At 38.5% G+C, this 21,166-nt stretch overlaps 1 protein-coding gene across 1 annotated transcript in view; it reads left to right on the top strand.

The window, feature by feature from the left end:
- The window catches only part of LOC119656538, a 460,384-nt gene extending 439,514 nt beyond the window's left edge, over window positions 1-20,870 (top strand). The window contains exons 6-10 of the mRNA XM_038062884.1: window positions 7,411-8,291; window positions 8,373-8,603; window positions 8,889-9,732; window positions 14,416-14,921; window positions 16,986-20,870. Of these exons, the coding sequence (XP_037918812.1) occupies window positions 7,411-8,291; window positions 8,373-8,603; window positions 8,889-9,732; window positions 14,416-14,921; window positions 16,986-19,172 (4,649 nt within the window). The 3' untranslated portion in view covers window positions 19,173-20,870. The remainder of the gene's footprint in view (window positions 1-7,410; window positions 8,292-8,372; window positions 8,604-8,888; window positions 9,733-14,415; window positions 14,922-16,985) is intronic.
- The last annotated feature ends 296 nt before the right edge of the window (window positions 20,871-21,166 follow it).

A 21,166-nucleotide genomic window follows, 5' to 3' on the forward strand; every position in this document is an offset into this window, starting at 1 on the left:
TGGGCCTTGAAGTGTGTTAGAGCACTTCATTCAAGACCGTAACGGTACACTAGGAGGCAATGTGGTCAGCATTGCGCTCGCTCGAGATTATTACCCTGATTTGACTCAGGTACTCATTCACAGCTGAGTCGACTGGTGTCCGACGTCAAATCACGATACAAATTCCACTGCCACCAGCGAGATTTGAACCGCGACCTTCCGTACGACAGCCTTGCGCTCTAACCACTCAGCTATCCGGACACATACGAGTATATATGTGAATTGAAGGTGAAAATTTTTTTTTCACAGAATGTAGCCATGTGGGGTATCAAATGAAAGGTCTCAATTAGTACTTTTCGAAACTGGTGCAATATTTCATATTGGGTGAAACATGGAGGAGTGAGCGCTCAAAATATGACCCCCAAAAAGTGTAACAGGTCTCGTTCTCAGAACCTATCCAACCGAAAAATCTGAAAAAAATCACAGTGGCGCATCTCTACGAAATCTAGGCCTCAAAATATATCCGGTTCCGACATCTGCACAAATAAAGTTAATAATAGTATATTTCCACATTTTAGAAATTTACCCGGCACTCCCCTTATGTTCATCCCAGAAGTACGGCATACGTATAATGAAGAACATAATTCACAATTTGGTCAAGTTTGAAGAAAATCCAATTATTATTAACAAAGTTATAGGAGGTGAAACTTTACAATTGTTTGTGAATTTCGTGCACTCCACAACCTGCATGACGTCATCATCACATATCAATTCGTCAATACCACAACGAAATAAGTTCTCATGAATTGGGTCGCAGAGAATTATTTTGTTTTAGTTTTTTTAGTTATTTGCCAGCCAGACATGTGTGCATGTAGGTATATAATATATGCGTGCTAATGAACTTTGCGGGTAGTGCCTAATTCAAATAGATATAAGAAGTAAATCGGAAATATGGGTATTATCAATTTATATACGTGCATATATGTGTACAGTATTCGGAAATAGGCAGTTTGTTTGTTTAGGGTGAGCGTAATATCTATGGTTGTAATATGTACGTATGTCTCGTAGTTTGGAAAAATATGAAGGATTATGTTGGATTTGTAGCTAAATACGGATAGCAAAATATGCGTTGAAATTTCTTACATAAGATGAACACAAAACCTTTATATCCGAAGCGCGAGCTTCCGGTATTCCGACTTGTTTCTTGATGCTGTGATGGTGGTTCGAATCCTGATTCTTCATTGAGATTGGTGTTTGAATTTATACTCATTCCGCTCTTGCAAATCTATCATCAGCACAACATTAAGTATCTTTATGATGAAACTGGGAGTAAGTATCCTAAAAATAATCATTTCTCTGCGTTAAGCTAAATACTTTTTGGAACACACAACTACTGGAAATATGGAATGTCCTCAATAAATGAAACCCCCAATTCAAATTTAGGTCTTTTCATACCACAACATTTTTATATATATTTTAGCGGCTTCTATAACCAATACTTGAAGTCCATAAAAAGATTATCGAATTCGTCAGCAAATTGTATTACGTACTTGGGCAAATAGATATCATTCTTCAATATTTCCCCAGTGACGATTCCATTCATTCAGATTTGTAGTCAGTCGTAAAACCATCGACAAACGATGAGCTCGGCGACATGGTGTCCGTTTGCCTCATTCAAGTGAGATTGAAAGAGGATACGAAATCGATTTCAGCAAAAGAACAACAGTATTCCCTACATACCACTTAAGGGTTGGGAAAAAGGTGGTTAATGAATATGAATCTATCTTAAAATAGAATAAATTCGATATTCAATCATTTTTGAAAATGTCAAAGAATTACCATCCAATTTGGAATTAGTGGCAATGTTTGTATTTTATCAACGTCTAGGGAGATTCATGTCAATCACTCAGCTAAGTATAATGTGCTCATGGACAATGAACAAACAAAAAGAAGTATACATTGACGACGGTAGAAGTGGAAAGGACCGACTCACGTTTTCAAGGTTCGCTGGGAGTAAATCGTTTTGAAATTAATTCGCTAGCTGTTTGCCCGTTTATCTGTTTACTTGAAGAAGATTGGATGTAATACCACGAAATGAAAAGTGGCAGCGGGTGTGAGTGTACAGTACTTCCAAAAAAGTTGACAAATCCATGATTAAGTTTATAAGTCCAACATAATATGCAAGGATCATCAGGACGATTAGATTTAAACGTTCTGGGCCCTGTTGCGGCCATGGGCAGCCAAATACCAAATGTAATCTTGCGAGGTTTCCCGCGTTTAAATTATTTGAAATAGTTAAGGGGGAGTACAATGTAGAAGAGTTTAAATGAGGTCTATTTTCGGAAGTAAATTAAGGCTAAAATTGGCAAATTAGATATTTATTGTTTAAATAGAATTATTAGCCCACATCTTTGGCTTCAATTTAAAAAAAATACCTTCCTAGATCCTCCCTAGCCCCCTCTACGTCAAAAAAACGTTTGGCGTGTAAAGAAAACGGCGTCCATTGGCGGACACGGTTGCAATCCTCCGGTTGTTCTGAAACATAAAGACCAAAATTCTTAGTACTCAGGAAACTTGTAATTATCGTGTGATACTTCCATTTAAGTCCCCCGCTTTAAAAAAAATGTGAAATATAACCATTAAAAATTTTTGAAAATTTTTGATTTTTAAGATTTAAAAAAAAATATTTCTGAGTGAGGGGGGGGGGGATTTTCTTCCTACGGTGCTCATCCAACAAAATAGTTGTAGGTTTATTCCAAGAAAAATATAATTGTCTATAAACCTCGCTTTGCAAGAATGCAAGGATAGAATTTACTTGAGATTCGTGGCCATTTGGCCCGCTATCAGTAGTTGCTTCGGTTATTCTTTGATTATTTGCTATGTTGTAATATACTCCTCAGATTAATTATTAATCCATTAATTTGACATCTTTATAAAATAACTGTTCAAAAAATTGTTTATTTAACTATTTCAATTCATAGTCAGAAGTTGTGTATGCTTTGGAATCCGACGATATATTAATTTCGCAGTACCGCTTCAATCGTCAACCTCCCAACAAAGTAATATTATCTAATTATTTAAACACTCCATCGGGGCTCTTTCATGCATAAGACGAATATCATTGACAAGCAATTCACACTTTTGCCTTTTATTCATCTATCGTTCCGTTGCTGCTTTCGCGTCCATTTTCGCAATGTTGGTTCCAATTAGCAATCGTCGTTCATCTGATAGTCTCGAGCGCAAAACTGCTTTATAATATGAGACTACAAGCAGAGTCATTAATTTTGCAATTAGCTTCCATCAACCTCGATATCATCATTCTTGTCGTCCGTATCATTTACGTCTTCGTCGCGTCAATGTTGTTTTAAGGCATCAGTATTGGTTTAATATTCATCGCCACTGGCATCAATGGCGTTTACTATTTGGTAGTTAGAAATGAGTTTTGTATGTATGTATGAGGTTGTAAGTAATTGTATCATCCATAGATTTTATTAGGAAAATTTTGCTCCTGATTGTTCTTTATTTTTTAGATGCATTCTAGCCCTTAAAAAAGACTCCTGAGTAAGATCTACCCCAGTTGTTTAGATACAAAATATATACACTCCTATCTTCTCTGAGAATTTTATACAGATGAATTTAGAGCAAACATATTGATTAGGAAAAATATTAAAAAATAGCCATGACCCCTACCAATCTTCAAAAACATAAACTAAGTCTGAAACCAGTGGCTAAACGTTTCAGACATAAAATTGTGGTTTTATTAAAAAGGAAAGTTTGAATGGTCAACTTTCCGATATGTAAGTACTCAAAATTTCGATTGCGTACTGTTTTTGACAAATGAGCTCATTTCAAGATGGTTCGTTAAACGACGAGAGTGTGTATTTACAAGGTGAGCGAGAGACTCAGCTTCTGAGTAACCAGCCTCTAGTGGTTTAATGAACTCGACCTTCGACGAGTGGAATATCCTGAATTCGCAATGTATAGCATTTCTACCTCACGTTAACGATATTCCAGATGAAATTAACAACTTCCTAAATCAAATTAACGGAGATAAATGCTAAATATTTTGATTTACATCAGCTTTTTTTAGCGCCAAAAAAAGAAAAATTTAAAAAAAATCGCCATTTTGTTATTTTTTTAGCGAAATTTTTTGATTGTGATTCATTCTATAAAGAATTTTATGCTGATTAAAACCCCACTTTTTTTTACGTTTCAGTAACTCCAAATCACCAACGCCGTCAATTTTTGACGTTTTATTAAAAAAATTTAAAAAAAAAACAGCCTGAAAAATTGCATAAATACTACAGGGTAGGCTATTTAATGTGGGCCCATTTGTTCTGGAAAAAAACATGAAAAAAAAAAACATTTTTTATTGCTGTTCGTATTAAAAATCAGCTATTTTAGCCCAAGAAGATTTTTTCCAGCTATCTTTTGAAAATGATATCTTTCAAATGTTTGCCTTTGGCCTTGATTTCCAAATGTGCTCTTTTTTTTTAGCGTTTTCCATCGTTTTGGCCAATGTTTCGGCCGATATGCCGGCTACTTCGCGTCGAATGTTGTTTTTGAGTCGAGGATTCTAGTCCTTGGATTGTTTATGTATACCTTGGATTTGAGATAGCATCACAGAAAAAAGTCTGGTGGCGCCAAATCTGGTGATCTAAATTAATCAAATTTAAATAAATAAATTTGCTTTGGAAAGACATCAATTTGGTGTGGGAAGCCCTTAATTTGATGTAGAAAATTGTTAATTTCCTCTGGGATGTTAACAAGAGGTGAAAATGCTATAATTTAGGATCTCCGTCATTGGATACATTCCGCTACAATTGCAGTGCATCAAAATCGAAAATCTGGTGGCTGATGCGCTCTTAGACGGGGCAACGACAATACCCAGACAGACAGTTTTTTACAATGATGCTAGCTTACAGTGGAAAATCTGTTGCCTAACCTTAACCCATCACACTACGGACGAACAGGCGAACATTGACCTAATAATAGCTACTCACATACAGGGTGCGGCAGCATAACTTCCTTTTTTCAAAACTCAATAAAAACTATTGTATGCATCGGAAAATATTTATTTATTTTTTATAATGTAGGTACATGTCTAAAGTTTTTATTTACATTGTTTTGAAGATCAAATCTGTTAGGTGACGTCCCCCCAGAAATCGTTTTACGCAATGTACGGACATTGCGTAAACCGATTTCTGGCGTTTGTCATGACTCTTGTTAGCATAGCAGGTGTTATGTTGGCAATTTCTTCTTGGATGTTGGTCTTCAATTCTTGTAGGGTTCTTGGACGGTTCACATAAACACGGGATTTCAAAAAACCCCATAGAAAAAAATCACAAGGGGACAGATCGGGAGAGTGTGCCGGCCATTCCAAATCATCCGAGAATTGAAGTCACGTTCTGAAAGTTCCTGCACTATCGCCATCTTATAGGGATGAAAATGAAGATCATCACGAAGAATTCTTCTCACAGAACGATCAGATAGTCCAAGGGCAAATGCGTGTTTGCGCGTAGAACGCCGTGGCGATCGCAACATTGACGCTCTCACTGCTTCAATGTTCTCAGGTGATCTAACGGGCCGGGGGACTCCAGTTCTTCCTTTTGTCGCACTTGCGGTTTGTCTGAATGTAGTGACCCATGTAACAATTGATTTGCGGTCTGGAACGGGAGCCAACGGGGCTAAATTAAAGCGATTCCGAAATGCACGCTGTGTTGCAATAACCGAACATCCGCTTGAAAAGTAAACCTCAACGGCAAAGGCACGCTCCTCACTATTCCAACGCATGATGGCGACTGAACCGTGTCGGGACAAAACTTTACAGTATCCCCTCTTGAACGAGACCACTAGCGCTCCGCTATGACATCAACTAACTGAGTGGCGCGCATTTTAAAAAAGGAAGTTATGCTGCCGCACCCTGTATATCCACATTATCAACATATGAGGTTTAACCCCAATGTCGATGCCAAAGCAAAGGTGCGTCTGCATAGCTTATATAGTAAGTCGTGAGAGAAAGTTTCATCATTGTCACTGCATGTTTGTTCCGACGGAGCATATTATCTGAAATAACAGTGCCGAGGTTTCGATCAAGAGATAACAAAACCACTTTACTCGCGTGGGCTGGCTAATATGGTGGCAGTTCTTGCAGTTCACAAGTAGTGAGTCGGTCAGCATACACCAAAAAAGTGCGATAGCGCACCTCCTTGAGGACAGCCTTTCGCAATTTCTGCGTTGGCATAGCATAGATTCACTTACCTAAAGAATCATCAACATTATGGTCTCTTTTTGGCAGTATCAGATAGTTTTTTGAGGGCGCACAGTTAAAAATCCCTTCAATGTCAACAAATGTCCGCATCGTGTACTCGCCCTTCGGAGTTGAAACCTCTATCTGAAAAACTAAGGAATGGAGAGCAGACAGATAACCTAGAAAAGTATCGTTTCAAGAATGGGACCTGAGACTTTTCATTTTGCACTTTCATTACATCCATAGTTACACAAAACCGCCGTTTAAGCTAGCATGGGATTTTATAGTCCCTATCCTCCTGTCGAATTTCGAGACAGTAAGCTTAATCAGATTGCAGCCAGACGAGCAGTTAATCTGCTAACATAGAACCTCAAACAAAGAGCGCCCTCATTACCAGATGTTAATGCGTTTTCCAGCTATCACAAAAAACTCTACGGTGAAAACGAGAATGATGCTTTTTTTACCGAATTCTAAATCAGATGGGTTACGTAAGCATGGAGTAATTTAACTTTTATTTCAGAGCATTTACATAACATCAAAAGTGATACAAGCATCTAATGAATGCGAAAATGGGTCTGCGATTAAACGTTTTGAAATTTGAATCCATAACTACCATAGAAATCTTTTATAAGTAATACTGTAAAACGATGCGAAACATCGAGATGGTTGATAACGATCAATTTTGCGAGAGCAACAATTGATACTAATTTGTGTATTTGTTCAAACCGATCACATGTTACTGTGCTTCACTATTTCCTAATATGACAATGCAACATTTACTATTGTGTTATTGTGATGGACAATTGCAAAAAAAATGAGAGTATTAAAATGAGGTAACATGCACTTGTTAAGTAAAGCCACGTAACTGTCTAGGACAAAACACTAAAATTGATTTTTCCTTATCAGTATTTTCAACACCTTTGAACTTTGGTCAACAAATAAAAACAATTACATTAGATACGTTTGTCGGATTTATTAGCTATTAATTGAATAATTGCCGCGATCGGAAAATCATCAAAGATCGTTGAAAGTGCGCCGCGTTAAAACGTTAAAACAAAGCGCAAACCTCTCAGTAGTTTGAACATCCCCAAATACATCTAACGTTCATTTCAAATTAGTTTAAGTAAATTTTTTGGTATGGTCGAAATTATATCATATATTTGTGTTTTTTTTAATTTTAGATGAATCGAAATTGAATTCGGGTTCTTGGGAAGATCCCTTGCCAATAACTTCAGCTCCAGCTCAGACAACCATTACAACAGCACAGTTACATAATCCGCCGACATCCGGTCGTACAGTTGATGCTTTGAATTTGCGCTTCTTATCTCATCATCACAGTAAAAGTTGCAGCGGAGCCATTCCTCCCTCAATAAGTAATAGTAGTGGCACAACGCCCCCGGGAACAAATCAGGCGACCGGTCATCGAAGATTAGAGCATACAGTATCGGCAAGGACTATCAACAGTTCTGAAGATAGCTGGTGTTCAACGACTGACGAAGAAAACGACAACGAGGAGGAAGACGATTTAAGCGAACACATCGTGTCGACGGCCGCAACGACCACCCAACAGCAACACCAACACTTGCAACAGCCGCAGCAGCAACGGAACAGCCAATTACGTTCAACATTCAACAAAGCGAAACAACATTTGTCCTTTGACAAATGGCGGACAAGTGGCAGTGGCGGCGGAAACAGTGGAAATCAGCAACAAAGTCAACAACATCATCAAAGTCAACAACAGCTGTCTGGAATCAACAGCAGTACCACCACCCCCACTACCAACAATTCACCAACAGTATCATCAACAATGCCATCAGCTCATCATACACATGAGTCTACAACTCCCGGCGAGACGCCGGGAGGACGACTATCGAGATGGTTCTCAATTCGTCGCGGGTCTGCACATCAATACGATTTGGGTGGCGGACGTGGTGGCGATGCACGAACATCTCCCCAATCAGTTGGAAATGCAGATACAATAGATGCAGCGCTGGACAGCCCGATCTTAGTACACAATGGACTAACGAGCAGTTCTTCTGGTAAAATGCCTGAATTACAAGAGGTAACTAAACTCTCTTTCAATATACAAAATTCCACCCTAGCCCTACAAAATATTTAAATCTTAATAACTCCTATTTCACAGAACGACGACGATTCAATTCATGATGGCAATGGCAGTTTTTCCTTGGATCGTATGTTGAAACCGGGCAGTCGCGCAAATGGGACAAATCGGATGCATCTGCAACTAATCATGCCTTCAATACCACCAGCTCCAGCAGGATTGTCTCAACAACAGCTCAAACGGCGACATATCGTTGCGGCCATTGTTCATAGTGAGAACTCTTATGTTGCCACTCTTCAACGTCTAGTCAATGTAAGTTTCATCGATTTCCTCAATGAATCATGTGAGCAAACACATTCATTTGGATCCCAAGTTCAAGCATTGATGAAGTCTTATCTTGTCCAAATTGATTCGTTTGTATCCTATATTCGTTACTAGGGCATGGTGTGGAGCAGTATATGAAGTATCGCTTTTGCGACGCTGGAGCAAACAATACCACTTGCGAATCGTAGATTTTTATTTTCTTACGATGTTCTTTGTTCTTTAAGAAACTGTTGTCCTAAGAGGAGCCTTATTGTTTTATTATTTCCTTTTCAGGATTATAAGAAACCTCTCGAAGAAAGTAATCCGCCAATTTTAAGTAGTCCAAAAATTTCAACATTGTTCCATCGCCTTCCGGATATTCTGAAAAGTCATAAACATTTCCGCATCGCTTTAGCTGATTACATACGAAATTGGGATCGTGATGAAAAAATCGGCGACGCATTCGTCAATGCCTTCAGTAAACCTCAAGTACTGGAAATATACAGCGGTTTCATCAATAATTTCTCAGCGGCCATGGAACTAGCCAAAATGGAAGCGAAGCGCAAATCAGCTCTAGCGGACTTCTTCAAAGTGAAACAAATTAGCGCACACGATCGGCTTTCATTTTTCGGTTTAATGGTGAAGCCAGTACAACGATTCCCTCAATTCATCCTATTCCTGCAAGATTTACTCAAGTACACACCTCATGGACATCATGATCGCATGACCCTGCAATTGGCTCTAACTCAATTGGAATCATTGGCGGAAATGTTGAATGAGAGAAAACGTGAGGCTGAACAGTATCAAGCATTTAAGGAGATGTTAGGACATATTAGTGGAACGTTTAACACACGTTCATTGACATCGTCCACGGCAGACGGAAGTCGTCATCGATATTTGTTAAGGGAAGACAACGTGACCCAGTTGGAATTCAATCAGTCTGGTTTTATAGTTAAGTCGAAACAAAGAAGACTGCTTTTGCTCAACGATAAGGTCATATGTGTATCGGTTGCTCCAAAACAATCACATGATTTCGGGGCAACAGAGAAATTATCCTTTAAATGGATGTACCCGGTAACAGATGTGGAAATCGTTGATAATAGTACATCGGCTACGCTTTCCCGGATATTAACAGCAGGTAAGTTTTACTTATCCAATCAATGTTTGCTTTTCTTACTGGCTGGTGCTTCTTTCTTGCCACTCAATTAAAACAATTCGCCTTTTCGCATCTATGAGTTTATTTCTTGAAACGAGAATCTCTATTAGGGTTTTCACTGGACTAAAGTAGTTAGTTCTCCATCTATATTCACCTATGGAGTCAACGTCTGTCTCTATGTTGAATCCGTATTTTTATTATTAGCTTTTCTTCACCAAAATTGACATTTTAACTTCTTCAATATACAATGCAACAAGAAAATTTTCCCTGAGACCTTCTGAAACAACTATATCCCCCACACAACCGTACATTCAGAAACGCATATTAATTTAAATATGTTTGCTTACACGAAATACGAGCTCCACAGAGGATTTAATAATAATTTTCCGGTCTGAATAACATTCCATAATCCAATGGCTACAACCTCTTTGACATGACTGCTTTGCAATATTTGGTAGTCAGCGTTAATATTATCAAAGCATAGGAAAATCCTCTTACTTTCTTTTCTTCGTTTTCCTTTTGTGCGGTGAATGTGTTCAAAATCACCAATGCGATTTGATTTGTAAAGTAGGTGCTGTATTACAAACGATTCTGAAAGCTTCAATGACTGTATGGGGGTAGGCTTGTGACTTATATCTACTTACTTTCAATTTAGAAAGCCAGAAAATGGCATTATATTCATACGTAGGAGACTATACTTTCAGAAAGAAAGATGTTCACTTTATTTCGACTTGATAACGCATAATAGGCGTGTTTATTTGATTGATTGCAGCATCTTTAACTTTTACCAAGAATCGAATAATGTTTTGCATGTTTTATCCTGTAATGTAATGAGTTGAAAACGGGTAACCAAATTATACTCATAAGAGATTAGTATGTTTCATTCGAAACCTAAATATAATGAAGGGAGAATGTGGTCTATAATTTATGGATACGCGCTATACTAAATTAGGCCGATTTGAAACATTGCCAGGTAACGAAGATGTGGGCGTTTCAAATTTTTCACAAGATTCCCCCGCCTTTCGGTCATTTTTGTAAATCGTACCCTCCAACTTAATATACCATTTTGCAGCTCTTCTCTTCCGACATTTGGATCAATTGCACCTGTCAGCACCACTTCAGTCCAGGAAGCTGTAAAACGAATGAAATCGGGAAAGGAAGAGAACCTGATGACATCACATCTGAGCTCTGGAAACTGAAGAGCTGGGATCCAACACTGGCTGAGTGAGTTCCTCAATCAGTTTATTGAGGAGGGTATAACTCTTATCTGACTGGCAAGAAAGCACGACCATTCCAATATAGAACAAGAAAGGCGGTCCTGCATAATATTGAAATTACCACCAGATCCGGTTGCTGTCCTATACTATGAAGATATTTGAACGTATTCTTGGCAACCGTATTCGCGATATTGTTCAAGTAACGGTGAATCAAGCTACGTTTATCAAGAACTGCGGGACCGAGAAACACCTTGAGAAAAATAGCCGATTTTGCATTGCATTTCTGGATCTAGTGAAGGTGTTTGACCCTGCGCCACACGAACCCATCTGATATGCTCTGTGACAGCACTTAGTACTATAACAACTCGTGCGCTGGATTAAGTATTATAGCTCTACCACGATCCGAAAAGTAAAATTTGAAGTGTGGTATCTGAATAAAACTGTATTTTTGACGACTGATTCCAATGAAATAGGCGCTATCACTGTCAGTGGCCTGTCCAGAACTGAGCGATTTAAATATTTCGGATCAACGCTATCAATAGCTTCTCGCGTTAGCGCATCCTGGATGAAATGGTGTTCCACTCTGGTGTTCTTTGTGATCGACGTATCAGTGAATGTCTCAAATCCCAAATTTACCGCAGTGTCTTCCAATCTGTCGACCTCTATGGTTCTGAGTGTTGACCGACTGCAAGAGACAATGAACTGATCTTTTCCCCAGCGCCTATATACTGATTTGTAGGTCTAATTCTGCTCTAAACTAGTGATCAAGAATTAAGCTCCTTTTCTTAAAATTCTCAAGATTAAGGAAGGTATGGGCGTTTAAAGCTTTCCAAAAGGTTTCTCCACTTGCCGGCCATATATCGATCTCCTAGGTCCCCCAACCTATATACCATTTTGTAAGTTTACTTCTCCTCTAAACTAGTAATCACAAATTTAGGTACTTTTTGGCTTTTCTCATGGTATGTACTAAAGTTATTTGCCATAAAAGCTCTAATTAGAAATTCATGGGTAGATCTGTAAACATTCATAATTGAATGCTGGGCAGCGAACTCTTACGGCCACAGCAACAACCTAGACGAAGTACCTCGACATCTGGGCATTCCTCACGGACTATGCCACACGCAAGCTAAACTTCACGAGAAACTTTACTGTGGACTTTCCAACCAGCGCAAAGTGGAAGACCGGCGGCGTGTTGGAAGGTTATGATTCAGTATTCTTTACCGACGGATCAAAAATGGCCTGTGGAGTCGGCGCGGGGGTTTTCTCGAATACACACAGTGCATCCAAGTCGTATGGCCCCCAGGTTTCGCCAGTGTATTCCAGGCGGAAGTACTGACGATATTGGAAGTCCGTCGATGGCTGGAACGAGATTCGAGCCCCAAGCGAAACATAGCCATTCTGACCGATAGCCAAGCGGCCATGAAGGCCTTGTACTTAGCGACGACATCTTCCAGGCTGGTGGGGCAGTGCCGAGACGGCGACGATCTTTTTGGTTGGTTTAGGGGAGGATGGCTCAAGTGGTTAGAGCGCTGGGCTATCGTAGCGGAAGGTCGCGGTTCAAATCTCGCTGGGGGCAGAGGAATTTGTTATCGTGATTGGATGTCGGACACCAGTCGACTCAGCTGTGAATGAGTACCTGAGTCAAATCAGGGTAATAATCTCGGGCGAGCGCAATGCTGACCACATTGCCTCCCACAGTGTACTGTGGTGTACCGTTACGGTCTTGAATGAAGTGCTCTAACACACTTCAAGGCCCTGATCCAATATGGATTGTTGCGCCAACGATTATTATTATTATTATTAGGGGAGGCGGTAGAAATCTGCGGAGACGGGATGTCCGTGGTCGGACTTTTTGGGTGATGATCAATTGATCTGACTGAATGTGGAGGTTAAAGCTGAGCAAACAGTTTGAATTAGTTCAAAGTAATGCGATTATATTCTCGTTTTTTTCTGAAAATTCGCTGCGAAGAGGATAGTCTCCCGGGGCGAACGTAAAGACGGACATTTTTGTTATTCATGATTTAATCATGGTGTTTGAATCCCTTATTGAAATTCTGCATAAGTGGAACAGAAGTAACTTTTCGCAATCAATTGTTAAGATAGGGTGAGGGCTCAAAAAGGTCATCTCTCAACATCATCAGAAGCTAGGTAGATGTTTCCGGTGTGGATGTGATCCGTCGGAGAACTTCTATCCCTTGTTCGTTGCTAGTCCGGGTCTTCCGTTGGTTTTTTGTCCAATTCCTCTACATAGATATTCGCTTGCGTTTCCCATATCCATGGGAAAAGTCTCCTTTTTGGTGCAAATTTCTGTTACGCCTGTGGGCAAGACACAGATTTTTTTATAATCACGCAAGGGAGACTGAAATGTCTTACGAATCACTCCATATTTCCGAGCTTCTTTAGCATAAAGGCCTGCAAACATTTCAGTTGAGCTGCATTTAGTTGCTGGTGGGTCTGTATGCTCACTATTTACCAATTTCGATATATAAGTCTACCCTGGGGGTCTTTTGGGTCATAAATATTTTCATATACTACAGATGGCTATCAAACAATTAATATACAAAATTTTTCAAGAGTTGTATCAAGGATTTTCGATTTTGATGAATAATCTTGTATTTTATATTTTCTGAATAAATTCCGGGATGTTTTGATCTAAATAGTATAAAGGTCTCACGATGCTACTATTGTATATTAGGTGTGAAGTATAGGGACTTCAGCCACGTTATGGTAAATAAGGGTCATCTCGGAAAACGCAGTAGTACCCAAAGTTTGTTTCAGTTCATCCACAGCACCCAAATTTCAACTTCAATCGCCAGCTGCTGAGCAACGATGGACCACCTTGCAGCTCAGTATTCGCATCCCGGCATTCACACCCCCAATGTGGATACTATGTAAAGTCTCGAATAGACCTCTTTGTTTTTACTGAATATTTTCGTGCCTTATGAATCTATTTTTCTACCTAAAATTTACCAAATCATCTTTACCCTCTACATAGAAGCGATTGTTTTTCCTTCGTTAGAAGATAGATATTGTACCGGGAAACTCTCTATTCAAGCCTTTCTCTTCATAATCCGTTACGAAGCTTTCAGTTATGATTTCTTGCGACTAGTCTTGTAATATTCTTATGAATTGGGTTTCAATTATGCTCGCATTCTAAATATTGTCGCATTTGAACTTGAATATACTTAACAATGACTTTTGAAGCAATTAAGTCACCATTGCCAATTTTTCCTTTTGCCTATGATTCTCTCTACAAATGTAAAGCCTTTTCTTAAAATTATCCCTTTATTGATATTGTGCATATTCATGCACGGCTGCAAAGTCTCACGTCAATTGAATCCGTATTCATTTAGCAGAGGAATATTTGTGCAGTAGAATCACATGCATTATGCCAGCTATTTTCATACAACTTAATTTGAATCTCTTTTAATATACATTTCCATTTCAGGATTGAATCGAGGTGGTAGCCTAAAATCCAACAGCAGTTCATGTGGTATTAATGATAGCGTCACAGCTCTTACAAATGGAGCCGATAATCTGTGCGGTGAAATGAGTAACCTTATGCATGATTACGAAGTGATCTCTCGAATAAATGATCTCGTTGGCTCTCTAAGAGGAAAGTACAAAGAATTGAATGCGGATGTTATGCGAAATCTTATGAACTCTATACAAAGCTCAATACAAAAGAAAGATGAGGAAATGGCTTGGGTTGATTCTTGTTGCTTGCAACTGATAGCGCGTAATAAATCGGGTAAAGAGGAAACATTCACCTTTCAAACTGAAAATCCATCGGTTAAAAAGGAATGGATAACAGAACTGCGGTTGGCGCAATTAGCGCTGGATCCAAATAATTCACCAGCGTGGGAGGTTCCTGAACATGAGCAACGGCCGTCGACCAAAATGCCGCTGTTTGTAAAGGCTCAGCCGTTGTATAAGTCACAACATAATACCGAGGTGAGTGGCTAATGAAAATTAATCAATGTTTTCTGCATTTCCTTTTTATCTTAAGTCCATGAAGTAATTTATAGATTTATATAAATCTGCAGGTTTAAAAAAATTCGATTTGTAGTGCGGTAGAGTCAATATTATCGTAGTCATTAAAGAGTCTAGAGTAAATTTGTTACTCAATGTTTGAAAGGAAAATGATTAGAGGATATTTTCGTTGTAAGATAAGTACATACGGTATTTCGAGAACTATTTGATACCTTCTTCGTTGTATTCTAAATGCGATTTTATCTTTATTTATCTTAAAATAACTTAAATTAGAAGGAGGTTACTCAAATTAGTCAATTTTAGAGTAAATTTGATAGCCAATCTTTTCAGTGAAAAGGAAAAGAAGATTCCGCCTTTGTTGGCGCAACGACCAAAGTCCGGTCTAGGCCTGCCTTACCAATCCACCAATTTGGTATCTCTAAAAACTGTGTGGCGTTTTGGCCTACGTCATCGCTTCATGTGTGCCAGGGTCTGTCACCTCCTCATAGACTTTCCGGACTGGACGCTCAGTTAAGAAGCCAAGTCTCCGAGGAATACATGAGGACTGGCAAGATTTGACCCCATGCTGAGACGTTTCAAGTAGAACAGTTTTCGTAAGCTGAAATAGACTATCTTGCCTGTCAGAAGCCGTGCGTGAATTTTATCGTCGTAGCAGTTATCGGTTGTGATTTTCAATCCTAAATAGGAGAATCAATGGTCTGAAAGTTGTATTCTCCTATCTTTATTATTTTTATTTAATCAGCGCCATTTGAATTTGTTGTTTCTTTAGTTTTTCGTACTATATACTTTGTCTTGCTTTCATTAATGTGCCGCTCAAGATCACATGTCGTCTGCTCGTACTCGATGCAGGCAGATTGAATTCTCTTAAGGCCGTGTAGAGTTTTATCTTAGCTATGCTGTCATAGACGGCCTTGACGTCGAGGAACGGGGCAACTGATTCCCGAAATACGATATTTCTTTTAATAAAGAAACTTGCAGCCAACAAAAGAGGAAGTAGTTGTTGTCAATGTTGGTATTCATTGCTTGTTTTGAGGAGTTTGACGTTTTGAAAGGTTGTTTTTTTGGGTGCTGAGTTAATGATGCCACTGCTTGCAGTTGTTATTCATGTGGTAGGTGTGGAATTTACGCAGTTGTTAATTTTCCGTAGCTGCTTTGAACCATCTCTTTTTTTATGGTCCATTTTTTAGCAATTTGGTCACCTTTAACAACAAACAAGGAATCTTTTGAGTGGATCAATTTTCTCCTCTCCCCTGCCCAAGCTCCTACGAGTCATAGGTTGGGCACCCATCTTAATAGTAAATACAATTGGTGCAGGTGGAGCAGCAGCCAGATTATCAACTAAACATCTCCCCGTCGTCAGAGCTAGCCTGGAACAGTTTGTCATATTACTCCAACGGGAGAGGAGAGGACGAAGGGAACTGTTAGTTCGAGGAACTCCTAGCCTCTCCACGGTCGAGCTCCATCTTCATTGCAACCAGAAGAACCCGAAAGTAATGCGTAACACGGCTCCACCCGTCAGTCTTTCTCAGCATCTTACTTGACTATGTTGTCTGCAAAGAGAGCCCTGTATTTAAATAAAGTTGTTGCCGAATCCTATCCCCCGTTCCACTAGAAAAAAACGGAGTGATCAGCGTCGTTCAGTCATGTTATCAGGAAATCGTGCCTTCGCAATCTTATGCATTCAGTCGCGCCGATAAATTGCCTATGAGCTGCGCAGTTCATTTGGCTCTTGTGTTGTTTTGCCAAAAGGGAGCCACCCATTTAGTGTACGTTAGTTCTCCACGAGCAACCACTTCAATTGATTTTTCTCTGCTTTGCGCCTACCTCGAATGGACTTGGTTGATCATGGAGCATGTATAAACAATATGACCTTCTAAACACACAAGATGATATCCATACAAAGAAGTCTGTCTAAAATACAAAATATATTTATCCATGAACACTTATTCTTATTTTTAATTTTTCGTTAAATAAACTAAAATAAAATAAAACGAAAAATGTAATATACAATATTTCTCTTTCTAGGTGCGTTGTGGTTGCTTCTATAGCATAACCAATGACAACAGATTGGGCACGACACGTCGACGTTTCAAACATCAAAATTATCTTTGGGTTTGCACAAGCAATGGACCAAGCAGTCACATCACAATTTTATCACAGCATCACCAACAGGCGGGACTTCTTAAAGATGTTGGATCATTTGATTTAGTTGAAAATCAAGTAACGAGCATGGAATTTGTCAAAGGTTTAAGTAATTGGACAACGAAAGAGGAACAAAGTAGTTTACTGGCTGATCTAGTTTGGATGGGGACGGATAGTAGAAAAATTTTAATATATTTAGCGGCAAACCCTGAACAAGAAGAGCAATTATCACACTGTACAGTTCCGGCTAAAGTAACCAAAATTTTATATCATTTCGATTCGGTGTTCGTTGCGCTTTCGAATGCGACTTTGTTAATATACCGGCGAGGTTCTGATGGTGTGTGGATGTTAAAAGATCCTCAAACAATTCAACTTTCTAGCTCATCGAGCTCAAGCGCCATTTATAGCATTTTGCCGATAAACTCAAGTATTTATGCTGGATGTGGCAATAAAGTATACGTTCTTAACGCAATCACCGGTGAGGTTCAAAAATATTTCGAGGTGCAGCATGGCAACAATCAAGAAGTTTACCTAATGGCACACTCTGGTATTGGGCTTTGGGTCGCATTGAAAAACTCTAGCATCATTTGTCTATATCATACTGAGACATTCAAGCATTTACAGGATATAAATATAGCTGCTAATGTGCTTCGTGTTAAATCATCATCACAGGAAAGTATTAACAATAGTTCAATCTACGTGACATCACTAATGGCTTGCAAAGGGTTACTATGGGTTGGAACAAATGTGGGTATTGCTCTGACTATTCCATTACCTCGCCTCGAAGGTGTTCCCATTATAAGTGGTGGCGTTAATATATCTTTCCACGCACACTTTGGTCCAATCAATTTTCTTTTACCGCTAGTGCCAAAATCATACACCCAAAAACCACCGGCTCCTGCTGAAGCGACGACGATTGTTGTGAATGATGAACCTATACATGAAAATGTACCTATTGAAAAAAAGGATAATGGCAATGAAGATTCAGATTCGGCTGTAATTCTACGTAAAGATCTTGAAGAACCAGGACAAGAGCCGTCACCTAAACGTGCTCTTGATAAGCAAAACTCGTTGGATTTAAGCTTGGCTGGTAAATTAAGAGCTCAACTGGCAAGCAGTCCTGCTTTACGCCGGCGTAGATTCCGTGAAATGAGTGACGCATCTCGAGGTTCTAAAACATTACCGAGAGGTTTGGGCTCATCTAATTTCTTCCAGTCATCAATACATTCAAACGGCTCGTCCTTACAACATGATCATGGGTATTGTGATGTTTACGGCCTATATGGCAAGTTAATCTTTGTTAAAGAAGATTACGATGGTGAAGATGGTGCACAGGGTAATTTGTTCGATTTTATGTACGAACAAAAACGACGTTCTGATCCGGAACTGGCCGCTATACCGGGAAAAGTGAGTACTTTAGATCGCCGACTACGAATGAAAGCGAGCAGACCCCGGTCGCTAGATCTGTCGAACTGGTCAGTAGATTCGCGATCATCTAGTTTATACACATCATCGGGCAGTGAAGAAAGCATGGGAATTAGGTTATTCGGCGGACGATCAGTGTCACGAAACAGCAGTAGTGCTAGTCATAAAACTTGTAATGGAAGCGATCTAGGGAATATTTCTGAGAATGGTACGATTCAAGTGGAAGTTCATAGTTCCACTAACGGAAGCAATAGTACAATTGAAACGTCAACCCCAAAACATATATATAACGCTTCAAATGCCGCATACCCCGGCCATTCATCATGTAGTACTAAATATCAACATTGCACAACAAATTCCGCTTCAAATGCACCATTAACAGGAGGAGGAACAAATGAAATCTCATCTACGATTGCCGCAGCTACTTTGAAATCGAAAGCAAAGAAAGGTGCAGCTAACGTCGCTGAATTAAACGCCGGCCCACGAACGATAATAACCGTGATGGGTGGTCGAGGCTACTGGCGGCATGTTTGGTACACGAGTTCCCCAAGCTCATCGAAGTCTGCTTCCAATGCAAATGGAGCCATGTCACGAGTTGCAAATTCAAATGACGCACACTTAGTTATATGGGAGAAGAAGCTTTAACTGTCTGACTTTCCAATAAAACTTCATTGCAAACGTAAATCGGCATTTCTAAAGGATAAATACGACATAATGCTCGTTGAACAATAGTAAATAGAATGTTTTGAATGTAATTATGACTGCATTAATTGTCGCTGTCACGTATCTACTCTGTCCAAACTAGCCAACTGGAAACATCTCATAAACGGCCTGGAATCGATATTGTTCTAAATATGTTTTAAGTTCTGCGCTTACTGTAAATATTGTTACTTTTTCTCTGAAGATATTTAGTAAGTTGGAAATAGTTTTTTTCGTATACACATATTTTAATGAAATACAAGGGTTTTCTGTTCCGGAAATTTTTTATTTTTCTTTTTTGAAAAGAATGTTTTTAAGTAGTGAAAGCAATTCTGTTTTCAGTAGACTATGGAGAATGGAATTCAAACGCATTATGGATTATCTAAATCCTGAATTACTTGTAGTGGAATGAAAGCTGATTGTCAGTGCCAAAAATGTATTGTATGGCGAAATTTTGAATTCAAATAGCAGCGAAGAATTGTTTCATTTCTTTCTTGTTGAATGAATAACTCTGTGTTAATTCTTAAGATGTATACGTAAGAATATGCTTAAGTTTAAACATAAATTTATTAACGCCTTAATGTTCAAACTGTGAATATAATTTAATTAGGATAGGTTGGTTATTTGTTCGGTTTCGAGGGGAAATGAGTCTTCATGGTAAGGGGTATCGCTCATGTGCACTTTTCCTTATTTTTCGAATACAGAATAAACTTGGTTGGAAAATAGCGCAAATGTTCGCTATGCAAACGATATGAAACTGTATTAAGCAGTGCTAATCGAAGTCTTAGCTATTTATGTAAATTCTGTATATTTTTGGTTGTTCTTTCTCTTGAGTAAATGAATCAGAACGAAACGTTAATTTGAAGGTATTTACTTTAAAATTGAGATATAGATTCATACCTCACTCCCAAAAAATGAATTCCACTTACTTCAGACAAGCCGTCTGGCAAGTCGTTTCTAGATGCTCGATATTACACTGATATTTTCTACCAGCAAATTTAGAATTGCATTTTTTTATATTGACTCCATTTCAATATTTCCTCCCATTATTTACACAGTGATCGAAAGCGAGCTTATATTTAAGTATTTAATATTCATCCTTTCCATAAAACTGCTCAGAACGGCTTCGCCTAGTCCGTTTCAATGTCAAAGTTATCTTCATGCAATACAAAAAAGAAAATAAAAAAACTGAACAAATTGCTTTTGCTATTTACTTGTAAAATATTTTGAATATGTTTAAGAGAAAAAGGTAACGGAAATATGGAAAGAACGGTCTTAGAAGGTTGAAACCCACTCTAAACCCCAAATTTATCAAACGAAGTTGTGTATACACTTTTTATATTAAGAGAACACAAGTTATAGAAGTTTATATCATATATACACATTAATATTTACATTTACAAGGAAAATAACAATATATACTTATACATAATGATGAAATTAAGGATCTTCTCTTTTGTTTTCTCTTTATTCTGTTTCACTAAATCACTCACATCAACACATATTTAACATTGATACATTTAATTAACATCAGCAATCTCTTATAAATCGGGAAAATAAAAAAACAATATGTAAACTGTTAAAACATATACAATATTATAAATATACAATTTTGAAAATATATTATTTTTGGTTAAGTTATGTGAATGATGGTGTTTCAATGCAATCTGCAAATTCAATATGAAGGCGAAAACTTGAACTTGAAACTTGCTCGCTATATTTTCTGGCATACAATCGAGAATGACCTTCGCCTTTCTTCTCTGCGAAAGCTTTTGTCAATTTTCTTCAAGAAAATAACGCGCGGATACCACGCCAATACAAATCGTCCGCATTCGCTGTGAATCAATTATTGAGTCACTTTTTAAGATTTTATGTAAAACAAAGCCTTATTAAAATCGGTTTACTGTTTGTCTGTCTTTTTTTTTGAGGAGGTGGAAATC

The sequence above is a fragment of the Hermetia illucens genome, chromosome 5, assembly GCF_905115235.1.
Source record: "Hermetia illucens chromosome 5, iHerIll2.2.curated.20191125, whole genome shotgun sequence".
Lineage (NCBI taxonomy): Eukaryota > Metazoa > Arthropoda > Insecta > Diptera > Stratiomyidae > Hermetia > Hermetia illucens.